Consider the following 20,595-nt stretch of genomic DNA (forward strand, 5'->3'; position numbering starts at 1 on the left):
GCAAGTTTTTTAGCTTTATTTTCATAGAGCAACCTGTCGGCTAGCAGCTTTTGTTTTCGGAAACTTGCCCTCCAATTTAAAGTCAAAATAAACATTTTTTACTTTGTGCGCGCGTATTGGCGTGCACTTGTGGCGCAGCTCTCGACAGATACAAAAGACAAAAAGTGTTTCGTCATTTCTGAAGTTGCTCTAAGAGCCAAGGCATTTATTGTGAACAGATTTTATATGTTTATATGAAATGCTACATTATTATTTATCAATTTTTTGCAGTACACTTTTAAAACCTATGTATTAAGTCGCTCCGGCAGCTACTCATATATTCAGCATTCACCACAACTTTTTATAAACTACACGCTGAAGTGACACTTTGCGATATTTTTCGCAATTAGTTTGCGTCATTGCGCATGATAAAATGATGCGCATTTAGTTTTTGACAAAGCTTCAATGGGCGTAAAAGATGTGCACGAAATTATTATTGCACCAAGTAGTTTTACATTGACGCGGTGTAAACTCTTTTTGGTTTCAGCTGTACGAGTAGATTTTACAAATTTCATATCGAAGCTTGATGTAAGATTGCCGGTGGTATATCGTCAAACTGTTCACTCTCAGTCTACTTTATATTTGTGTGAAGATGCACACCAATACTGTACTTTACATTCTGCGAATCTCGCAAGAATGCCCGAACTTGCCTAAGAAGAGCCAGTGACAATGAAGGGTTCTTATTTTTGTGTGAATCGCATCGGCATCGAGCTAACGAAGAAAAAGCCTCAAGTACTCAAATTATCTCAATAATTTCATACTTTCGAGTACACAAATTTCTTCATGTTGGTTTCGTGACGCACCAAAGTCAAACACTGCTTCAGGTTAGCCGCCCTGTATAAAGAAAACGTATGTTCGCTTCTCCAGAGCAGATATCAAACTCCTCGTGAATTGAATAGCTTTCTTCAAAGCATAATACATCTTTTTGGGCAAAAACACATCGGTGGATGGTAGCACTCGGTTTAGCACGCTCTTGTACAATCGAACGGTACAGCCATACTTGCAGATCAGCCATTACACGATTTTACAAACCACAACCACACGAAAACGTGAGAACTTTGATGTACGGTAAGTAGATATTAAAGCAAAGGACTCACGTAAAACCAAAAAATAAGTGCGCAGGATAACCGTGGCGTGATCTGCGGACTGATTTTGCCATCATGCTCACTTCTAAATCTGAGCGTTGTCAGTGGCCACTTTGTACCAAGTCATTCTGGGTAAAGCCTTTCTGAATCAGACCGTTTTCTATGAACCCGTTCGCTCCCAGCCCATTGCGTATGACGCCATTCTCGAGCATGCCATGCTTTTTCAGAGCATTGTCACTGGGGCGTTTCTTGACAATCTCAACCATTGGTCCGTAGCCGCCTTCTACGGGCAGGCTGTCCAGGACAGCGCGAACTTTGGAGGCATCCGCTGGATCGACCACGTAGTGGACGCGCGGGAATCCAAAGCCGTTGAAGCCACAAGCGTTGACGAGCGAGTAGGCGCCCATGTTGTCCACGATTATCCACTCGTCCGGCTTTGTGTCAAAGAAGAGCTGCCTGTCGGCTATGCAGTCAAGCGGGCTGCAGGTGGCGCCCCAAAGCGTGCTCAGAAGGTTGCACGGACGATCGTATGGTGGCTGAAAGGAACGCGAAAAACATGTGAGAACAACTGGAGTCTTTCGTGATCAAATGTAACAAAGTGAGATTGTGTTTTTATTGCGCTTACACGCGGTACTTCTGGCATTAAAAGCTTCTTTCTGTGGTCCTAACAACAGTTTCTCGCGTTTGATTTCGAAAGGGCAGGCCAGTCACTTTCAACGCAATCAATACCCGTTATTATTTCTTCTTTTTTCGTTTTTCGGCTCCCCTCCTACGGTATTTCTGTGGTCAATTCACTTCCCTTATCAGAGAAGCATGAAGGCTCACCTATATACGTTGGCTGAATTCTCTGCTTTAGTTAAAGATTTCCCTCTCTCCCTCCTCCTCTTCCTTCTATTTACATCCATGTCTTTCTCATGCTATATCTAACGACTATATGAGCCTCATACAGACCTCGGTAAATAAATATAGGAGAAATAAGAAGTATATGATGAATGCATTAGCAATACTCACGTCTAAGGGCCGGAACTGTACATCCAAGAAATCGTAAATGCAGTTGGTGATGCAGTTCCTCTTGCTTTCGCTCAGAAAAACTTCTTGATACTCTTGTACTTTTCCTAAAAGTAAGACAAAAAAGAGTTATTCGCCATGAATATTTGTACGAAATGAAGGATATAGTAATGCTACGCAAGCGTTAAGCATACGTAAGTACCACGTGTGTCTTTCGGAAAGGTTGTGACTACTACGCGACGGCATTTCCTCATTATTCATGTCATTACGAGCGAGTCATACTGATCAAAGAATCTGACCCTTTCATACTAATGTTGGTTTACCCCAAGTTAAGTGGGGGATCATGGGAACACCCACATGTAATGGGCCACATAGATAGATACATAGATGGACGCTCTAAATGTGTCTACAGTACTGAAAAAAATTGTGTCGCAATTAAAGCGATAAAAGGGGAGCGTACGTATTGTTCCCAAGACGAGTTTTGTTATCTCCGTAGAAAATGTACCATCCTCTGAGCTTCTCTTCGTATCATGCCTCTCTCTGTTTTTTCTCAACGTTTTTTTTAGTACATCGTACGTACACACGGTGGAAACGCATTAATGCATGATTGCGCTGAAAGATAGCGTGTTCGAAAAGACAAGTATGTGCGGCACACCTGTCACAATATTTCAGAGAATCACGTGTTTATTATTTATTGGACGCTTGAGTTCTACTGTTCTTCTTTGCCAGAGTATACGTGAAATCCCGATATAGAAGTTGTAGGGTTGTAGAGCGAGCCTCCTGTACTTTCTATTATTAATACTTCTAAGCTTACATGAGCCCAAAGTTTTTCTCTAATAAATAAAACCAGCGCGTTAGAACTGCTTCAATTAGCCTAAAAACACAAACATATAGCTGGCCTCATCAGTTGAACAAAACCATATCGCAACCTTTCGTGCATCGGTCTTCTGCGAACCTTTTGTTGTTCGGAAATACCGCACTAAAAATACCCTAATTGCAGATTGTTAAACCTACCGTCAATGAGAAGGTTCCTCTTCCTTTTTCCAACTACTTTCAGAAGCAGAGTGTACGCTGACGTCACAAAGAACTGCCCAGGCTCTGCCAAAATCTTCACGCCACTCGATGGTGGGAACTGATCATCCAGTGCGGAACGGAGGGCTGCACATACCTGCGCGTACACATTCAGTGTCAACGGGTATACGCGTGTGCAAGAGAGAGAGGTGGGGTGCCTTCCCCTTCAAGTCACCAGAAGAGGGGCAAAGTAAGCTTCATATATACATGAACCTGCTAGGAAGGGGGGTAGCAGCGACTCGGAGGAGGGTGCAGTCAGCTTCAAGCATTTACATAATGTGGAGGCGGGGCGCTGCGATGAATTCGCCCCCCCCCCCCTTAAGGGAGCTTTGCTCATGGCCCTGTCAGCAGGTTTAAATATGTATGAAATATCTTCCCGAAGTATTGTGTGACTTCAACAAATAAACAGGCCTAACCTTTTGATAGTTACAAATCTTCACACAGGGATTGCAAGATGTTCCTCGGCAGTAACACAACAATATGTCATCACAATTTTTAGTGGCTAACGTGATGTGCGTTCATCGCCATCACAAAATAATTCGGCTGAATTGGTTTAGAGATCGACTTTAGGTCCGTTCGATTCACCGGCCCCACGTGAACCAGTTCACGGGGTGCTGCACTTTGGCATTCGTTTCAGCGGTGCGGCATTGACGACCTCTGAACCCTGCCATTCGTTTCAAAAGACGCAGAAGAGGTGCAGCATTGGTTCACGATTTTCGTGCACCTCCTACTGTGATGGTGCCGGCTTGGTGCAGCCGTTCGTGCAGCTGAGCAGACGACGCAGCACTTAGGCGTAGGCGCCGTACCCGCCTCTACTAACGCGGTGTGTTTCGCCAAGATGTTTGCGCATCATAAACAGTCCACATGTGCGAATGGCCGTGATTCAGTGTTAGCTGAACACTGTAAATTAAGCGAACAGAAATAAGGCCTGCACCTCGTTGGCACATCGTCATTCGTTTCGGCGGTCGCACTGTGCCTGCACCGCTGAACTCGCGCTGCACAATTTCTGATCTTCGCGTGCACAATCGTGAACCAGTTATAAATGGTGCAGGCGAATTGAACAGACCTTTTGTGAACAACCATGCACACATTTACCATCGTAAAGCACTGTGGTTGATTAGTGATTGATGTAAGGCACAATAAGGCACCATGATTTGTTTTTCATTGCAAAATACATTGAAAAAGCAGCGAGCTGCAGTCACCTTCAGGAATTTCTCCTTGTTTCGTAGACCTCCAGGAAAACCACCGCCTATGTCGAGTACGCTCATTTCAAAGCCCATTGCAGTTGCCAAGTCGAATATCTTTCTGGCTTGTTCAATCGTTCTCACAAAGATGCTCGGGTCTGTATAGGCACAGCCCACGTGAAATCTGAAGAGATCATACGATGCAATCAGTGAATGTGAATAACGTCATTTGGTAATTACCACAAGTTTCTTCTTATTGGAAAAAAAATTTCTCGCGTCTTTTAAAACGTTGCTCATTTTTTAATCAATGATACGGCATGGCCACATCAGTTTTGTAAAGATTAGGTTGTTTAGCTTCAACAACGAGCACTTTCTATTCAAAGCTGTGAACATGAATGTAGGTAAATTTGGGAATATGAATATAAGCAATGTAACAATAGGGTGCCTGAGTTATTCATGTTCACCAGATTTCGGAGTAAATTCTGTTACAGTTTCTATTCTGACCAGCAATTTCCAGCTGACCCAATAAAACTGCCTAAAAACGCCACTGCTTGTAGCATTTTGCACCCATCGGAATGTGAATACCAACGTCTGGTACAATGCTCGGGATCCCCCTGCAACCACAGGTTACCGGTGTGGCTGATAAATAAATTTTCGCATTGATCTCAACAACATGCTACATGATTTGAGGTAGCGCTTCAATGGGAGCGTTTTGTCTTTGGCCAAAAAAAATTGTGACAGAAATTTTAGGAAGACAACTTGTAACCAAGCTTTCAACAACGAAAGGAAGGCAGCTGTCTGGAGAGTACACTTGAGGGATACCACGATGCTCAATTAAATAATTGTCGCAACGTTTTGTTAAACTAAAATAACAATCATGAGGGTGTGCTGGAATAGGTTCATCACAGCAACATCTTAACCAGAACTGGGTTTAAAACACACAGGGCACTTATGCTGCAGATTTGCAAACAGTAACCATGTTTTACGCTGTTCTCAGTATAATCACTTCTAAAATAAATACCTCAGTGTGCTAACGTGTCGACGTTTTCACATGATACTTTTGCTAACGGATCACCCACGCACGTCGCGTCAGTACTAAACCGTACTTACGCAATGCCAACCACTCTGCGGCCGAGGGTTCGTGCTTTCTCCAGTAGTTTTGGAGCATCGCTGATCAAGCATCCGAATTTCTTGTTGAGCGTGTAGTGACATCCCTCTTCATCGCCGATTATGCGGAGCAAGAGCCTATGCAAAAAAGAATATTGTACAAAAAACAGAAAAGCAGTTCCGGTGATTATATACACGAACAGCAAGACTCTATGTTTCAGTAATTCATAGCCTTGTCCTAGCTTTCAAATATTTCCTCTTCGTTTACACCGAGATTGAGCCATGCATACACAAAAACATGGAAGACCACAATGGATTATGTCTCTTTAAATCATATTGTGGCTTTACGACGTTTAACTTCGACGTTTATTAGGATCACGAAGTCGGATCTTTTTATTTTTATTTTTTACCATTAAACCGAAAATGTTTTCCGTTAGCCACTATGTATCTCTAAGTTGCCATATACTCCCATCAGTCATTCATCACCTATGCTAAGACTGTGATGTACTTAAGAATTAACCCTTGTTACCAACGTAGCCACAATGCATCACCGTGAAAGTTTCTCTCAACACACTGGCGCCTAACGCAGGTAATCGTAAATGTTTGTGTACTTGTACAGACGTCAAAACTAAAATATATCCAAGCATAATGAGACTAGAACTTTTGAAATGGCGAGAACTTGTACATTGTGTGTGCTACGCACATTCCACTTCTGACACATACACTAAGAGCAAAAAGTGCATTGTGTATATTGCTCGCCTAGGGAGCATTTTTCATATAGCAGTTTAACATAAAAGTATCGGCTTTTTGTGGAGAATACGAAAAGTTGGAGTGGTAATGAAAATTTCAAAACAGTGTATTGAAGTGATTACTCTGCTTTGCTCAAAAAATGTTTTTCTCTCTTGTGACGGTGTCTGCGTAGTCGCGTCTCCTCAGTTTGTAAAACTGTTGTGTACCTTCATATGTTTAAAATGTATCATCCAAGGCATGCTTGTGTTGACTAATAAATTACCGATGACAGTATTTCTAATTGCTACTCATTTTTGGATACCTAAGCTTTTTGAGGCCTAGATTACCCTGAAATGGCAATGTTTGAAAGAGCAAGTTTTCGATGTGCCGTGAAATGTTTATGGTGATTTTAGTATATAATAAACGTATGACACTCAGAAAGCTCTATTTCTTTAACAATACAGCGCTAACACAACTGCACCAAAGTATGGTAAAGACATTCATTCTTGATCACACGCTTCATTCGTTTGAGATTGCAGAGCTTGTGTTTCGTTCCGTAATGCTCCACAACGTAGTAACACTTGAACTTCTGTTTGCTGTAATTGATAGGTGGTAATTGTATTTCTGCTTTTATAATAATTCATTAGTCATAATGGAGCATACGATTTTTTGATAGTTCACGGTGTCTGGAAATTTTTTTCTTTTAACGCAGTAAAGAAATATTTATTTGAACAAAACGTGTGCATGTCGAAGTTGTCTTCTACATTTTCCTATCTGTTAAAAGTTATCTTATCGATTCGGCACCTTGCGTCTTTATGGTGAATTTTATCCAGTTCTTCGGCTGAGTCGAAAGTCATAAGGTCCACGCCATGCTTTAAAGAGTAGTCCAGGTGTGAGCAATTTTTCACTGTCTGGGCGTAGAGAATGCGGTCAGGTGTTGTTCCAAGATCGAGCATGGTTGCGATCTCCCGCTGAAAGAAACATTACCAATACAATAGAAGGTTAATTTCAGAGAAAGTGCTTGGAAGCAGTTTGTGACTGCTCCACCAAGTGCTTCAAAGGAACACATAAAATGATTACGGTGACAAAATGTAAAATGAATGTTTCAATCTGATGTGAAGTGAGAAATACACCGACATCTAGGTACGATCGTTACTTCAACCTCTTGAGCATGTGTGCCTCTGATCAATTTGATACGTTTACATGGTTACAAGCAGCCGAACACATCTCAAACAATATGAATAAAATGCTGACGCATCGACGTGAATGTAACATCGTTTGAGGCGATATAGACGCCTTGCTTTGTTATCTTGTTTAATCTACGCCGTTCTATAGAGCCTTAAAGGGGCACTCACTATAAATGTAAAAAATAAGTGAGCACTACTGGCCAAGAGCTCATTGATCTCTTTTTGTTATTTTGCAAAGTCTTGGGCACATGCATTCTCGCTAAAGAAACCGGGCCGGTATCTATCACAACGCCAGCAATACCTTTATATTGAAACTTCGAAAGATCTGCACAATACAGCCCACACCTTCGCGTTGTTGTTTTTTTTTTGTTCACGCAAAAACCGTGAGTATAGCTAAACGCACTTCAAAACAAATCTTGCCTTACATTTCAATACACATACAAGTCTGAACCTACTCCATGTTCTATACATTTTATTTATGCTGTCATAATTATTATCGCTTTGATTGATATTCATTCTATTCACCCTATTTTCGTACACTCAGTAGAGTCGTAATGATACGTAAGAAGCCGTAAAAGCATACCTATAGTGGGTAACAGGTGCAGAGAAAAATGCCGTCATTTGGAAACATCACATAGATCGGTTGTGTATCATTTGATGCGAATATATATTTCTGAATATATACATGACGATAAGTTACATTTTATTTTTATATGATAGTAATAAACTACATTTACAATGACATTTACTTACAATAGTACATGCAAACACCTCTCGACTTGCGCAGCGATTTCCTGAACTTTCCATACGTTCTTCATTTCAACAAATCTTCGACATTAATTGAAACTCCTGTGCCGACACAGTATTGAGAGAATTGTAATAACTAATAATCATTTGGGCGAGAACTCACCCTATTAGAACAATCGAAGTTGACGTCCTTGTCCTTCAAAAGTTTAAGTACAACAGGATCTGTGCAAGCCTTGATGGCTGCAATACAGATATGAACAAAATAATCAGCAGTTAACGACAGTACTGGCTTCATATATACACGCAAAATTGCCGAAAAGTGCATCAAGCCTCGCCAACCGACAAAACCAATGACCACTTCGAGAATGCGAACTGGTGCGCACCGGTGCGCACCAACCGTTTTCGGTAACCAGGGAGCATCCTGTCGGGGCAATTTTTTTTTGTTGCTCCGAAAAAAATTGTCAGAGCGACGCTGTGAAATCCCAGAAATTGTTGCGTGCCGCACGCGTAGCAGACGATCACCAGACGACGCGCAACGGCTGGTATTCCATTTGCCCCTCCACAGAACCGGAGCGTTCCGCCCATTTTTGGTTTTGGGAAATTCTAGACTGCTCCGCAACTGCTCCGGGGCACAATTGCCTAATATGCTAAAAGATACACGGGTGATGCATTAAGCTCGGCGCTTGTCTCGGCCGCATAAACAAACTCTTTCCCCCTCCCCTGTGCTATCTAAATTAACCAACAGTATGGAAAACTGAATCGCTGCCATAGTTGATGGAGGGACGTTCTGGAGATTCTTCAAAGTAGTTGATAGGGGTAACCTACCTGAACCGCAACGTGGTCATAATTATGAAACGATAACAGGGTGACCTGCGTTTCAGTATTACGTACTGCTACACAAAGGTCTCACTTGATCCCATTTTTCTACACGCGAGCATCACTGCTATAGCACAGTGATGGCTTTAGCGCCAGCCTTCAATCAGCTTCATTGTTCGTGGAGTTTAGGTACGCTTTGGTATCGGCATTTGCACTAAATTATGTGCAATAAATTCTGTTGAATATTCTTCTATCATTGAAATTAGGTACATCACTGAAAACTAACAATGTCGTTACTTTAAAACAGCTACGTCAACGGCGCAGTGCTGTATTTGAGAGTGTTCGTTAAATTCTACAGTGTTTTCAAGCTGCAGACGTTGAGTGTTTCATGATTTATTAGCCATTACGGCAAATAAGAAGCAACAGAAATTTTCAGGTTTTCTCTTCACCTTTCACTTGACTTTCATGCAGACATCGCACAAGTTGGATAGAAGGAGTGACAAGTTATTCATCATTAGGACAAAGTAGTTGTGGAAGAAGCGTATTTATTCATGTAAATAAACTGAAAATGCACAATGAAATAAACTTCTGAGAGGCAGTACCGCACAACCTATCCATATTTTCTTCAACTTTTTTTTGCCTTGGCTGGTTATCATTTCATACTGTCTCAAATTATTATTGGAGAATCATCAAGTTTTCTGTTCCTCTTCGAATGCTCAACAGCAATGGCTCAATAAAATATATTGCAAAATGAAATAAATTCACAATGAGTTATAGAGTGATCTCTACACTGGCGAGTACTTGTCTTATTGTCAAATGTTTGTTTTATCTTTCCACAGCAGGTCGTCTACAGATGAGCTCTCCTTCATCATTAAACATCTCTATGTCCCAGAGTATGCTCCATTTCTCATAAAAAAAGTCAATCTTGCTCCGTCGTTCAACTTGTGTCATGAATGTTTATACATTTTTTTCGCTATTCATGGCAGGTGAAAAACATCGCACTTACCATAGAACGGGGTCACTCTGGGCAGCTCGTGCTTCCACAGTTCAACTTTGCTGAGCAGATCACGAACATCGCAAATGAAGAAGGCGTCATCGTATTCCTGTGAATTTAATCGTTTAAAGTCTATAACAGCATATTCTGTCACCAGAAACTTTAATGATACCTAATATCAGCATAAAATCTGCATTGTTCATAGTTTCTTATCGGAAGGAAAAACCGCATCTATGATGCAATTTCGGAACAATTCTATGCAAATCCTCTTGACTACCTGTATGTTGCGTCATATTTTTATGTTTACATATTTGTTATGATTGCATTAGCTGTAAAAGCGTGCTAAACACGCTGTTAAATAGAGGATAATGAGTGCAACTTGTGGTTATCGTGTGTTTTATGCTATTTAGAGGTTGTAGCTGTCAGTAATTTAGTCATAATTCGTGGAGAAATTTTCACCTTTAGGGTTTGAGTTTGGTGCGCCGAAAATTCCTGCAATAGGGTAACTAATGCAAACAACGTAATCGTGCGTTGAATAGTTGTAGATATAAGAAGGTTATCCAGAATAATAGTTCTTGAGTGATCCTCCATGCCATAGAACAAGTAAGATAATTTCAGCATGCTGTTCGTACAACATATTTCGAAAACACGAAGGTTAGTATATCAAGACGAAAGCCCATAACAGATGCGCAGTGTCGTGTTTCTTATATTAAATACATCTTTTTCGAGAAATTCATCTGTTTCTTACGCTAGCTAAATACCCAATATTTTCACAGTATTATAGTATTTTAATAGAGTACAATATACACAATGTTTTAATGTCAGTTTATATAAACTTTTACGAAACGGCGTTGTGTACGCTGGATCACAAAAAAAGAAGAATTTTCGAATGAAAGCACAGGATACATTTTTTGCCAATAAACAATATTGATATCGCTTTTTTATTTTCTTTATATTAGGTTTAACGTAGAAGTTTTTATCGGCACGCGTGACCATGAGAGAAAAATTGTCCTTAGTTGGTACTGCAAGTAAAAAATCTTTCCTGTATACGCCACATGGAAGACCGCTGCTTTTACATTCAGTGCAGTGTAGCCAACGTTTTTATTGGCGTATTACAATCGAAACCTGCTTGATGATGGCTTTGCGGGCACTCTTTGATTTACGTTATGTACCAAAATTCATTGCTGCGCGTGATCATGAAGGAAACGCAGCCCCGAGATGGTGCAGTAAATGTGAAACTTCTCATTATTTCACATTTTAAACACCCTGTAAACTCAATGTCAATGCCAGAAATGTTATTATGAGCGTATTACAATCCACACCTGGCTGCTGGGAATTTTTCAGGCTGGCTTTCATTTACGCCTAATGTATCAGTTTTCATCAGTGCGCGTGATTATGAAGAAAACACTTCCCGCTGGTTGTACTGTACATATAAGGCTTCTCATTATTCCACATGCGAGACACGCTGTAAACTGAGTGCCAGTGCAGGAAACGTTAATATAGGCGTATTACGATCCACACCTGCGTGCTGATGACTTTGCGGGCTATGTCGACCACACTTCCGTCAGTGTAGATTGCCGATGTGTTTCCTGTTGTCTTCTCCATCTCGTGCACCTGTCGCAGGAATGATTACTTTGAATTCCAGCTGCTCGATCCTAAGCGCAGTCACTACAACCATAAAGTATTGCACATAAAGTTTATATGTAACCAATATAGAGCGCTTTCTCGAAAATGCAATCAACCCCATCAGACACCCGCTGTCACCACTTACACTTACAGCTTACGCGAGTTCACATCACGTATACCAGCCCGGGAAAGAAAACACAAGCGTTACATGGGGCAATTTTACCCCTCATGCGCATCTATTGAGTGCTTACGTTTGCAAATGATTAAAATATAAAACTTGTATATGGAATAGGAATTCAAAAACATTTGTTCACTGTATCCACCAATTTTAAATCTTCGCCTCGCAGAGAATCTCCAGAATTTTCGACAGACGTGACTCCAACAACACTTTGAGTCGCCTCTAAGTCATCGCGATCACATAAAGCTCAACTTGATAGAGGTTTCTGGTAGCGCCTTCATTATAGGATGGTAGTGTAGGTCGCCGTGAAGGGATGCTGTGAGTAATACGTAATCGTGTTGAACGACATCTGTCTCGTATACCCGAACATTCGGTAGAACCAAAAAATCTGAACGAATTGGTGGTTAAATATTGCTAAGTATCAGAAAAGGAATTGTATATTGAAACGAAAAATCTCGCTGTATTTGTGCAAAGAATTCTTCCCCGGTACAAACATCCATTCTCATAATCTTATATAACGTCACAAAACATTTTGCGGGCATTCAGCTGCATCTGCATATTATAACAATTGGTTATAATAAACTTTTATATAGGCAGGTCGGTGACGTATAAGCAACTTTTGTGATAAGCGCAAAGAAATATATTAGCTGAAGAACAATATTTATTACACGTAAACGTTCGTCTTATATGTCTGGTGACGTTGTCGTTACTGTACGACCATTCAATTTTACGTTCTTTTCTTGTGAAATTTTTTAGTATACTGCCATTCAATTTTGCTAATGGTCACGTCACCGTGTTTCCAATTTTTGATCTTTAATCACGTGCAGTTTAAAAAAAAAGTCAGTTAGAGTAGCACTAACCCTAAGTTGTAGCGGTGTTGATGATAGCAACGTAAGAATGCCCATTCGTAGAAAAGCCAGTGTGACGACTTGCAGATATCATAAATTGACTATTATAAAACAGCTGGAAAGCATTATTTCGAACTTGTCGTTACAATTTAACCTATATACATTTAAGGTTTCTTGAGCTTTGTGGAGGACGCAATGACTAGAACGTGTGATACGAATTATTCTGTAGCTTTCATGCAACTGGAGCGGGACCAAGCCCCAAAAATAAACGACGACCACCTAATGGAAACGTGGGAGGCCAAGCTCGTCCTCGAGGACCTGGAAGACAGTGAAAACTCGTCGCCAGGGCCAAGAGGGCAGTCGAAGCCAGTGGGTTCCTGGACTAGGAAACCCTCCCACCTTAGGGTGACACCGGGCCTCACTCGGAATACTGTTTTCTGAATAAACGATTATTTCTCTCTTTCAATATGTTAACAAGCTTATGTTGCATGAAATAATGACGGGTGCTCACGAAAAATTTCAGGACGAAGAATACTCGAAAAAGAAGAGTATACCTCCTTCCCCCCCCCCCTCCTTTTCCATGCAGCCCCTATTCAGGCATTTTTCGCTTGCCGAAGCACAATCGGCGTTCTTTTTTTTTTTTTGCCTCAGGAGGAATCTTCGACGACTGCCTTCCCGCGTTTTCAGTTGCACATAAAAAGCACAACGTGAAAAGTCATGTTGCTGACTTGAACTCTAATTGCGACATCACGACGACTGCGTGATTTATGTTGATGGCAGCAATACACCATATAATTGCTACGGCAACAAATACAGAGCCTTTTCAGCTCGGCAAGAATAGTTGACGCGTGTCATTGAGTGATGGACAGTCTCGCGTGGTTTTAGTGAACTTGAACGAGAAGTACTTCTTATTACAGTATGACATGTTATTGTTAAGAAAAAAACAAAAGACGAGGACATCGACACCAGCACAAAGTTGCTAGCCGACCACGTGTGTCTGTACTCAATCATTTCTTTGAAAGTTACAAAAAAAATGCCCTCTATATCAGCCGCTATTCGTATTACATTTGAATGGTGCGTCTTTCTTTCCCGGTGAATCTGTCACGTTGCTTCTGTCAAAATGTCATTTATGTCGAACCTGTCTAAGCACATGTGGAATGCAATGCCAAGCTTTTCGTATCATTCGCTGATTATGTTGCGAGCCACATGGTGTTGTGAGCCGTGGCTTTGTTACATTTCGCACTGACTTAGCAACAGCCGACCCCTGCACTCAAATAACTGACGAATGGACGACATTGAGATATTTTATGTGACATTATTCGTTGTTTCGTGAAGCTTGAAAATAACATGAATTTCTCAACGTCCTGCGTAAAGTTGTATAGCCGGAAGCTGAAAGCAGTCTTATTAGAAGCTGATATCAACATTACCGCTGCGGCAGAGATTCGCATTCACTTGGCATTCATATACTCGCTACTTCATGACAAATAAGATGGTTCTGCTCGTCACGATACCAATAAAGCGTCTTCAGCACGTTGAAGGATTGAATCACCACTTCTGTAACTTCCGTTGCTTAATTTTCTGTCTGAGAACATCTTAAAAGCATTACTAAGAATGGCTGGTGCAACTGAGCGAAATAAAGTGGGCAGGATCAGGACAGAAGGCAGCGCGTGCAGCTAAGCGCAAGCGCTGGTTTCAGATGCGCAGTATGGCGGCAATCAGACGCGTACTCAGCACACACCAATCAGTCTCTTTAAGGTAAAATGGTGAGAGTATCCATGTTAGAGAATCGCAGTGGCTTCTCCAGTAACAAATCAAACGACAAATTGGTTGGCAGTAATATCTGTACCAGTTTTACATTGTCACCAGCAGAGTTGACGAATGCACTCTGGTCTTTCACCTCGTTGACGTTCTTCATCAGAGCACTCTCGCCGGGTTTTCTTACAATCGTAGCCGTGAGCGTGGGAGGAAGATGAAAAGAGGCAAGGCTCTGCTAGACCCCTCTGTCGAGATAGTATGGGGACGGCAAAGTATGTTCTATGCTGAGATTGGACTTTATAATAAGATGATGATATATGGTGTTCCTTTGTGCAAGGGCCACGTGATGGCCAACGAGCGCCAGTACCAGACTTTACATTAGAGGAAGATTCAATAAACGTTCACCACCCTCCTGAAATAGAACTCAAGAAACGCCTATGCTTTCAATAGCGGCTGCTCCATACCTTAGCATCAATGTGTATGGCGAGACTCTTACGAAATGCGTACCGCTCCGCTGAAGCTTCCTGCAGCTCACGTGGTGTTGTACGGCCTACGAGATTGGCCCACCCGTGATCGACTGCATGCGTTGAGGTCACAATGACCTGATCTAGTATTCACAAATTTTTGTATGTGTGACGTAACACATGGCGTCATTGGTCCTTGGGAGGTCACAATAATTCTTTGTGTATGTAGAAGAATGTGAATGAATGTCGCGCTATGAACGAGGGGCACCATTTACTATTCTTCGTTGAAGGGAGGTAAATGTTTGAGGGGTGATACCATTGCACTTCTCGAAGTTCCGAATGGGTATGTTATATTAGTGTAGTTAGAATGTAAGCGGGTAACGGAGAAAACGCAGCGGTCATCCTTTGAATTACGACACCTGCTTTTGTTACTGGAATGAGCAAGAGTGTCCATGACGAAGAACTCCAGTGGCATCTCCAGTAATAGAAAAAAAAATGTCGGCGCACAAGTGTCAAGCCATTGTTCTTACGTGGGAAATAAAGCCCGCTGGAGTATATATTGGGGTTTCGCCGTGGTCACACGAACATCTTCGACTACATAGACAATGATTCTCTGTTATTGGTATTAGCAGAAAACACAACCATCGGTCCTGACTGGGAGGCAGATCAACAGCACCACTTATTCACACACACAAGCATTATGTTTGCTGCCTCAGTATTTCCATAAGTTTCACTAAAAGGAGATACTTATTCAATCTTTTTTTTGTAATGATTGTACTCATGTGGCACTAGTATAAAACAAGAGCAACCATACAACAAAAGCAGACGTGTCATGGTGTAACGCAAGCGCCGTATCTGGACATCAGCTAAACGTACAAACAGTTGAAGAAAAAGTAAATACATGGAATTCGGAATATAGTGAACTCACAACTGGTGGCATACAAAAACCAGGCAAGACGGTGGTCCGTCCACACTGATGGCACTCACGGATAAGCCTCGAGCTGGCGAATCGAAGTCAGCGGCGTGCTTCCATGCAGACTGGTGGCGCTCAGAGTGGAAAGCTGATGTCGACTGCCTCGCTCCTCTCGGAAGTACGTTACTCGACGTTTGTATATCGTGCAGGAAGCGTTATGCCAAAGCGTGAAATTTGTTCTGTTATACACGCTCATCGATGTGCCAGTATTCGCCTCTACAGTCCTTTCGAATGCCCGTGAGACGGGTCTACGTTTGAGCTCGGTGATATACCGTGTTTTTTTTTATACTTACTGAGGGCCGCCCTCATGGATTGAATTTCGTTCGTATAAAAACAAAGCAACAGTAACAGACGGGCATACGTTCCCACGCAATTCGAACGGATCGTTTCAGTGGTTTGGAACTTTTCCTATCACTCGCCACTTCTAGAGATCAGCTCGACGATAGTCAAAACAAACACTACGAGCGCCGGACCTGCACGGAACAGATCAGCTTTCGTGGCGTTTACACAAACAGAAAGTGAGAACGGGTGCGCCAGGCTTTCGCCTTCAGGAGAGATAAAAAAAAAGTGGTAGAAAAGTTTTCAGACTCGCCTTTCCCGTGCCACCAACCAGCCATACGCTGGGTGTCTCTCCAAGCGCCCTGAAACTTTCTGCAGCCGAGCAGCTGGCCGTAACCAGCCTGTGGCATTTTGCGAGTAGCTGCCTTGTGGCCTCCGTTATCGGGCTGCTATGGCAGTTGCGCGTTCTCGAATATGCAGCGCTTGTGGCATTTTAGCTTTGTGCACAGTACAAAAGAAAATAAAAAGGTGCGCAGTGTATTGCATTCTTTGTAGCATTTGTCCCAAAATGTTTTTGATAGCCCTTCTCTTCACAGTCGAGCTGTGGTTCGCCATGCATATCCTAGTCGCACAATCGTTGCCTCCCGCAAGCGGCAACAGAAGACAAGAAAGCACTGTTGAGTGCAGTAGCACTCAAAAGTACTCCCAATTCTGAACACCTGCTGAATAAAGGCACCAATTATGGTGTCTTAATAGAGCTATTCATTATAGCAAGAAGTACATATTGTGTTCATGTCGGGAGCAACTTATAAGAAAATAAAAATCATTTTACTCTTGCACTTGTGGGCAATAATTCCTACAAACTAAGCGTCGAAGTTTCAGCCGAGGTATATTGCTTATTGCAGAAGCAGAGAATAGCGTGTGGCTATGGATCCCTGAGACACGATTATTTAAAAATTTCATCCGTTGTACCATATACAACTAGCATGTTTTGAGAAAATTTTGTACTGCACAACCTAGATTGAATGCTCCGCGGCCACTAAAATCGCCATGTCGTGACTAGGCGCTCGCAGTTGAAGGGGCGTAATAACCTAAAGCCTAGTCTTGTCCATTCTCCGCTGTCCAGTGATAGCGATGACACCGATGACGATGAAAAGCAAGCGCGTTAGCGTATGCAATGTACCCGGTGCCGATACTACCACAGAGCATTAACTTTAAGTCTTGTAGGGGCGGTAAGCGGCGGTAAAAGGACATAAATGGCAAATTGAATTGGAGTTGAGGAACTTGTGTTTCTCTGAGGCTCTAACGTTGAAGTTAAGAACAACGACCGGCTTGTACTGTATATGAAGTCTCGGTATACGCTCTACGATGCATTTCGTGCCACTGGATGCAACCAAGAACCACGAGGGGAACGTATAGACCTCGTCTTTACAAGTACAGGCTATATCTGATGTGATTGCCACTGCCTCTATTTTTCATGGGCCACAAAGAAGCAATAATTATTGATGACGAAATGGAATCCACAACTCAAAACGACACACAACTACCAACCAATAAGCATTGTGTATAAACGGATACTTTATCTCCCATACATATGCGTGAGTGGGAATTGTCACAGGTTATGTGCAATAACACCTAAGAATTCGAATTTCTGTGACATGAAGTAGCACTCTATCGACCATAGCTTGCGAATTTGTTTCATGCACAGAGTATCTCGTCGTAATGCAACGATTTGGTGTAGCATGTGGTTTGGTCTGGCATTATCTAATCCTTGTTCTTGTCTCATTGAAGGTGAAATTGGCGCGACATAAATGTTAAACGACTCTAAGAAGACGGTGGGTGGATCTTGTGGCAAGGATCATCCTGCCACGCTCAGCGTTGTTTTTTCGAAGTTCTTTTGATTCAAGAACATATCACAAAAGAAGATCCCGATATTTTAGCCAATGGTTTCGTGTTTACGCAAGTGTTCAAAGGCAATGTTTTTCTTCAAGTTGACAGGTCGTCATGAACATTTGTGTATACGGGGTTGGTTAATTTTCTGCATCTTAGGAATAACTTAAACTTTCTATATTTTTAGTTTTTCTCTCTTTCATTTCTATAATATCTAATTATTTTTTCTTTCGTAACACATTTACGAAAACCAACGGATACTTTGCTGTCATCCTCTCCTTTCCCACCAATACTCCCTTGCTTTCTCAGTTGAAGAAGTGCCAGTAAGACAATCAAGCTAGGGAAAAATGTCTTTTTGCTTAATCTTTCCTCCTCAACCGATACGCACTGACATCAGCATCAACAACAAGAAAAAAGTTGATGTTTTCCGATTGGGGAGCATATACTGCAACGACATCTTTTGTAATACCGTGCATTTTTATCGAAATATCACAGCTTGGTGCGTCGCACTTTGCCAGACTGTAAACCACGTCTGATAATAGGTACACGAACTACGCGTAGACATGAACGGCTCACGTAGGCCCCAAACCTCGCAAATATTCACAAGATCGAGCAGCTTGTGCTGGATTCCCAGTGGTCTCGAACCTTGCGGCTAAATCCCGTCACAGCTCAGTATTGTGCGAACACATAGCGGCACATGTTTTCAAACAGTGCACAATACCAGAGACGTCACGGCCAACGAACTTTATGTCCTGTCATGCGTGTCGCAAGGTCAAGCAGGTGTGACCTGGATTCTTTCAGCAGCGGGATTCACACGACCATCTATATGGCACATGCATGTCACCCTGTTCAGTATAGGCGTGCAGGGGACTTTCCAAAGTCATCTACGAAGCGTCCGTAAAAACGTACGAGTCAACTAACATTCTACTGCGAGGAGGTGTGTCTCCAGATTCGTTTACTATGAAAATGCCTCAGTGACGGGCAGCTTGTTTAACAAGAACATTGTGACTGCTTCCACACATTACCTCTCTTTTCTCTTTTATGCCACTTGACCAATGGCCATTTTGCGAGATATTTATAAAAGCGTTGGAAGGTGTCTTTGACGTGATTACTTCGTTTTTATTAATATGCGTGCGAAAATTGGGCCCCTGCCGCTCAAGCTTTCCAAATACTCATCTTTTAATCACCTCAATGTGCTGTATATTCTTCGTTCTATTTAAAAAGACGAGCGACTGGTCTGCAGATAACTTCAATTATTGCTAACGTATGCCACAGGTTTTTCTTTCCTATTTTCCTTTTTTTTATGATTTCGCCTACAATTGGTGTGATCTTCATTTTGACACGCACCAAACATTTTAGCGATCATTCACCAACGTAGAATAGTAATGGTTGTTACACAGGAGCACAAAGGAAAGTTAATTATTTGCATTTGAATCGCAACTTTATACGAAATTAAGAAAACAAAACCTTGCGTTATATACACTCTATATTCTTTTCACCTACATATATCTTTCTATCTCAATCCGCAATGCATGGTAGCAGACTAAAACCTTGTTTGGTTGGCCTCCATATTACATGGACTGTTTTCAGCATCATTCCTTCCTTCAAATGTCATCGGTGATATCAGACTCATTAGAATCTCATGAGTGTGAACCAGAGCACGCTCTAACGTTAAAAGCAAGACTCTGATATTTCTCCACCTGCATAGTGGTCGAATCCACTGCGTCTTGCAAAATTCAGTGAAATGCGAGCGCTTAGTTGAATCTGTTATGTAAATCCAGGTGGTCGAAACTTTCGGCGATCTCCGGACAGCGTCTTTCAAATCACATAGTGGTTATGAGACGTGAAATCGTAACAAATATTGTCAAAAACTCTGAGAATCAATATTTCCAGCAAAAGCCGTACTGAAGTACAGAAAGACGGCAGTTATCGAAAAAAAAAATCTCCTGGCTTCAAAAGCGTAGCATTAGTGCTATCCCCTTTTTGATGTCTAAACAATAGAGTTGGAAAGCATTCTACGGACGATAAGAATTTTCAGCTCACCATCTCTTTTCTACGTGCAGGTATTTTTTGCCAGCTCTTGCAGCCCGCAGTTCCACACTCTCCCGCCCAGACCAGTGCAAGCACTTTAGCATGCTCCCCCGCATTTTTATCGCAACTATTATATTTTTTTCTCTCTCTTTCTATTCTCACACAAAAAAGTAATGACGTCCCGATTTCCTGTTTTCCTTCAATGTTCAGTGTCACGTTTTCTCTCTTTCCACTGATTTCGTCAACACATGCGCCTGTTTTAGAGCACACGTGAAACTCCGCCCGCCATGGCCGAGAAATCTGCCCACGCCGATGACACTACCCAGGCCCAAGGCCAATTGTTTACCTTCGCGCGAGGTGCAGCTGGTATCGTGTACTGTGTGTTTTGTTTTGACATTCGATCGAAGTGCGTTCTCCAAGCTAGCGCAACACGGACGAGCTGTACAGAATGAAAGAACAAAAGAATACATCATTCGGTGCCTCGAAAAGCACGTTCAGTGGACAATGTCAGCGTGGGACAAATGGCGAGAGAGCTATATAAAGCTTGAATAGTGAGCGAAAGTTTGAGATACATGGCCACGCTG

At 42.0% G+C, this 20,595-nt stretch overlaps 1 protein-coding gene across 1 annotated transcript; it reads right to left on the reverse strand.

Annotated features, from left to right (window-relative positions):
* Positions 1-20,129, reverse strand: LOC119164428 (ornithine decarboxylase). The gene is made up of 10 exons (XM_075871732.1): positions 20,024-20,129; positions 11,489-11,581; positions 9,980-10,076; positions 8,321-8,397; positions 7,028-7,194; positions 5,498-5,632; positions 4,406-4,571; positions 3,147-3,300; positions 2,136-2,239; positions 1-1,660 (listed from the first exon to the last, which is right to left on the reverse strand). Exons 1-10 carry the CDS (start codon positions 20,024-20,026, stop codon positions 1,226-1,228), a joined length of 1,431 nt encoding a protein of 476 aa, XP_075727847.1. The 5' UTR covers positions 20,027-20,129; the 3' UTR covers positions 1-1,225.
* Positions 20,130-20,595: the final 466 nt, after the last annotated feature.

The sequence above is a fragment of the Rhipicephalus microplus genome, chromosome 8 (genome assembly GCF_043290135.1).
Source record: "Rhipicephalus microplus isolate Deutch F79 chromosome 8, USDA_Rmic, whole genome shotgun sequence".
In the NCBI taxonomy this organism is placed as follows: domain Eukaryota; kingdom Metazoa; phylum Arthropoda; class Arachnida; order Ixodida; family Ixodidae; genus Rhipicephalus; species Rhipicephalus microplus.